At 36.3% G+C, this 2,917-nt stretch overlaps 1 protein-coding gene across 2 annotated transcripts in view; it reads left to right on the top strand.

Moving 5' to 3' along the window:
- The window catches only part of LOC106521330 (rho GTPase-activating protein 6), a 107,769-nt gene that overhangs the window by 99,549 nt on the left and 5,303 nt on the right, over nucleotides 1-2,917 (top strand). For both annotated transcript variants that reach the window (XM_014013862.1, XM_014013863.1), the window contains exons 8-9: nucleotides 1,192-1,342; nucleotides 1,426-1,574. In XM_014013862.1, the coding sequence (XP_013869316.1) occupies nucleotides 1,192-1,342; nucleotides 1,426-1,574 (300 nt within the window). The remainder of the gene's footprint in view (nucleotides 1-1,191; nucleotides 1,343-1,425; nucleotides 1,575-2,917) is intronic.

Raw genomic sequence — 2,917 nt, 5'->3', positions numbered from 1 at the left:
TGTGTGTGTGTGTGTGTGTGTGTGTGTGTGTGTGTTAAACCAACATGCAGTGCAGTAACAGTTCATGCTCAAATGCATGTTTTACCATTGTACTCATTTAATAAATACAAATTGTTTGAAGCAAACATAAAATAAACACATAACAAGAACTGTCAATATTTAATTTATAGTCGATGGTGTTGAGATTTGTAGAGTCAGTGAGGTGAAGTTTTAGGGAGTCATCATTGACGAAAAGCTGACATGGAAATTTCACATAAATTATTTAAGAAAAAAAAGTAGCTAAATCATTGCAGGATTATGTAAAGTAAAGGAGTATAAAACACTGTTTATATTATATAATGCAATAATTGTTCCACACTTGATTTGTTGTGTTGAAGTTTAGGGGAAAGCATGTAAAATAGTAACAAATCCTATTTTTATTTTGCAGAAAAGAGCTTTAAGAATTATTACCAGAAAACATTACATTCACCYGTCAAATGCATTATTTTATCAGTTGAAATTATTGAAGTTCAATGAGTTGGCTGTTTATAATGTTTTGCAGGTTATGAATAAGGCTCATAAAAACATATTACGTTTGAACATCCAATCACATTTTGTTAASAGRGAAAGTTGTTATAATCTTAAGGGATTAGAAATGTTTGTAAAATGTAAAATTCAAACAAATTTAAATGACAGATGTACTTCAGTCCAAGGAATACAATAATAGAATACTCTGGATAATGACTGTAAAAATTCTGGCTCAGTTAATTTGTTTAAAAGAATGATAAAAAAATAATTTGTTAAAGAAATCTGAAATTGTATAATTTGTATTTATAAGAGCTGCTGTTGAGGAATTAGAATCTAAGTCCTAAGAGCTGGGTCAGACGGAAGTCACCCGCGGGCTGCAAGTTGCCCATCCCTGGTTTAAAAATAACTTTGATTGTTAATAACTTATCAGAATATATCTCCTTAATATGATTGCTTTCATGTGAAGGAGGGAGTGACTTCTAAAAATGTTTATCATTGTGGTCTGGGAGATGTCCAAATGATTGGTTGGACAGTCAAGATTACAATCTGTTCCGGTTGAAGGAGTTTGAAAGCAGACTCTTCCGGGTCACTTGGAGAGCCAACAGAATGGAGTGGTGTGTGGGTGTGTTCACTACTAAACTATTTCTTTTGTGCTAAAGATGTTTCTGACTTTGCTTCCTTCAGCTGCGGGAGGAATTTGATCGTGGCATCGACGTCCAGTTAGATGAGGAGCACAGCGTTCACGATGTGGCAGCTCTGCTGAAGGAGTTCCTCAGGGACATGCCCGACCCTCTCCTAACCAAGGAGCTCTACACAGCTTTTATTAACACCACATGTGAGCCTCTGTTCCTATAGGTTTCATTTTTTTTTTGCTTTTTTTCTGCAACATTCCTTATTCTACCCCCATATGTACTGCAGTGTTAGACACAGACGAACAGCAGATTGCCACTCAGCTCCTGATCTACCTRCTCCCAGCATGCAACAGTGACACATTTCATCGCCTGCTGGAGTTTCTTTACACAGTGGCTGACCATGCTCATGACCGGCAAAGCAAAGATGGTCAGGAGGTGAGAGCTGAACACAAAAGTAATGTCTCGATGCATTTTAATATTGCTGCTGTTAGTCCTGACAAAACAACTTGCCTGTAGAACACTTGTTTTGTTTCCACATCTAGTAGAAATCCCCACATTAAACTACAAGAAGCCCTTTTTCTGGCTGCAGGTAAATTGTCAGTTAGCAAAATATCATATAAACTACTACCAGATTTGAATAAAACTTGAAATAAAACAGCTGATACAATACAAAACAGCTGCAATTCAGGCAGTTTCAAGGATATCAAGCTAAAATTTGAAAGTCATTCGTAACACAAGCATGTCTTAACAATAATGCACAAGATTTCACATAACTTATTTTTCAAGCTTTTACAAAAATAGCTCAACATAAGATGAACTTGGTCTAAAACTGTGACATTAAAGGCAGTGGGCAACATGCATTTGTCAGCCTTTCTTGGTTTTCCTGGTTTTAAGATTTTTATATACCAATTTCCAGTGCCAGAATGGGCAAATGTACAGCATAAGCACTGATGTAAGATTGCTAAGCTGTCTCAAATCAATAATGACATCAGTAATTATGGGAATGGTTGCATTTACTTCAGATCTGCACAAGACAACTGGGCTGCTTATCATTTAGCTACAGCTGGCTGTGAAATTAACAAAACAACCACTTGAAAGGTCAACCCCCACACCCCCCAACCAAAAAAATAAAAATCACTTAAGTGAAGTCTGACCATGTACAGTTGTCTCATTGTCTGACGAGTTTGTGGCTCAAGTTGGGTAATTTTTAAATCTGCCATTCCTACTCAACAGGAGTTTATTTTACTGCACACAGTACATTGTCAAATAATAGTGTTTAAAGCCATTTATGTTTTTTTCAATCTAACAATATGTTTCAAATAGTACAATTTTGGAATGATGCACAAATRCACAGCAAATCCCTGAAGTAACACAATAAGATTATCCCTTTAGTTTTTTCTTTCAAATAAACCATTTATAATAAATCCTAATAAATCCCAATTTCTTATGAAAGCATGAGCTATGCCAACAATTAGTCACTTTTTTGGCTTTTTTCCAACGTTGTCATGTTACAGCTTGGCATTGAAACTAGATACCGCATAGCGGTAACATAATGACACCCGCACGCACAAATGCACCAGAGCTCAGAAGTCTTTATTCCTAATAAATGCCATGCATCCCAAAATTGTAGTGGTTTGGGTGGGGGTCTTTTTTCTGGGGGGGGTGGTCTCTGATGGAAAGCCCCTCATCAGAGCTGAACAGCAAAAGAAATCGGAAGCTCTTATGTTTAATAGTTTTTAGAGTTATAACCATACCCCTTTTTTAGATAAATTGGGGAT

This window comes from Austrofundulus limnaeus, unplaced genomic scaffold (genome assembly GCF_001266775.1).
Source record: "Austrofundulus limnaeus strain Quisiro unplaced genomic scaffold, Austrofundulus_limnaeus-1.0 Scaffold107, whole genome shotgun sequence".
NCBI classification, from domain to species: Eukaryota; Metazoa; Chordata; class Actinopteri; order Cyprinodontiformes; family Rivulidae; genus Austrofundulus; species Austrofundulus limnaeus.
Note: the sequence above shows the minus strand (reverse complement) of the source record. Positions and strands in the feature narration are given on the sequence as shown.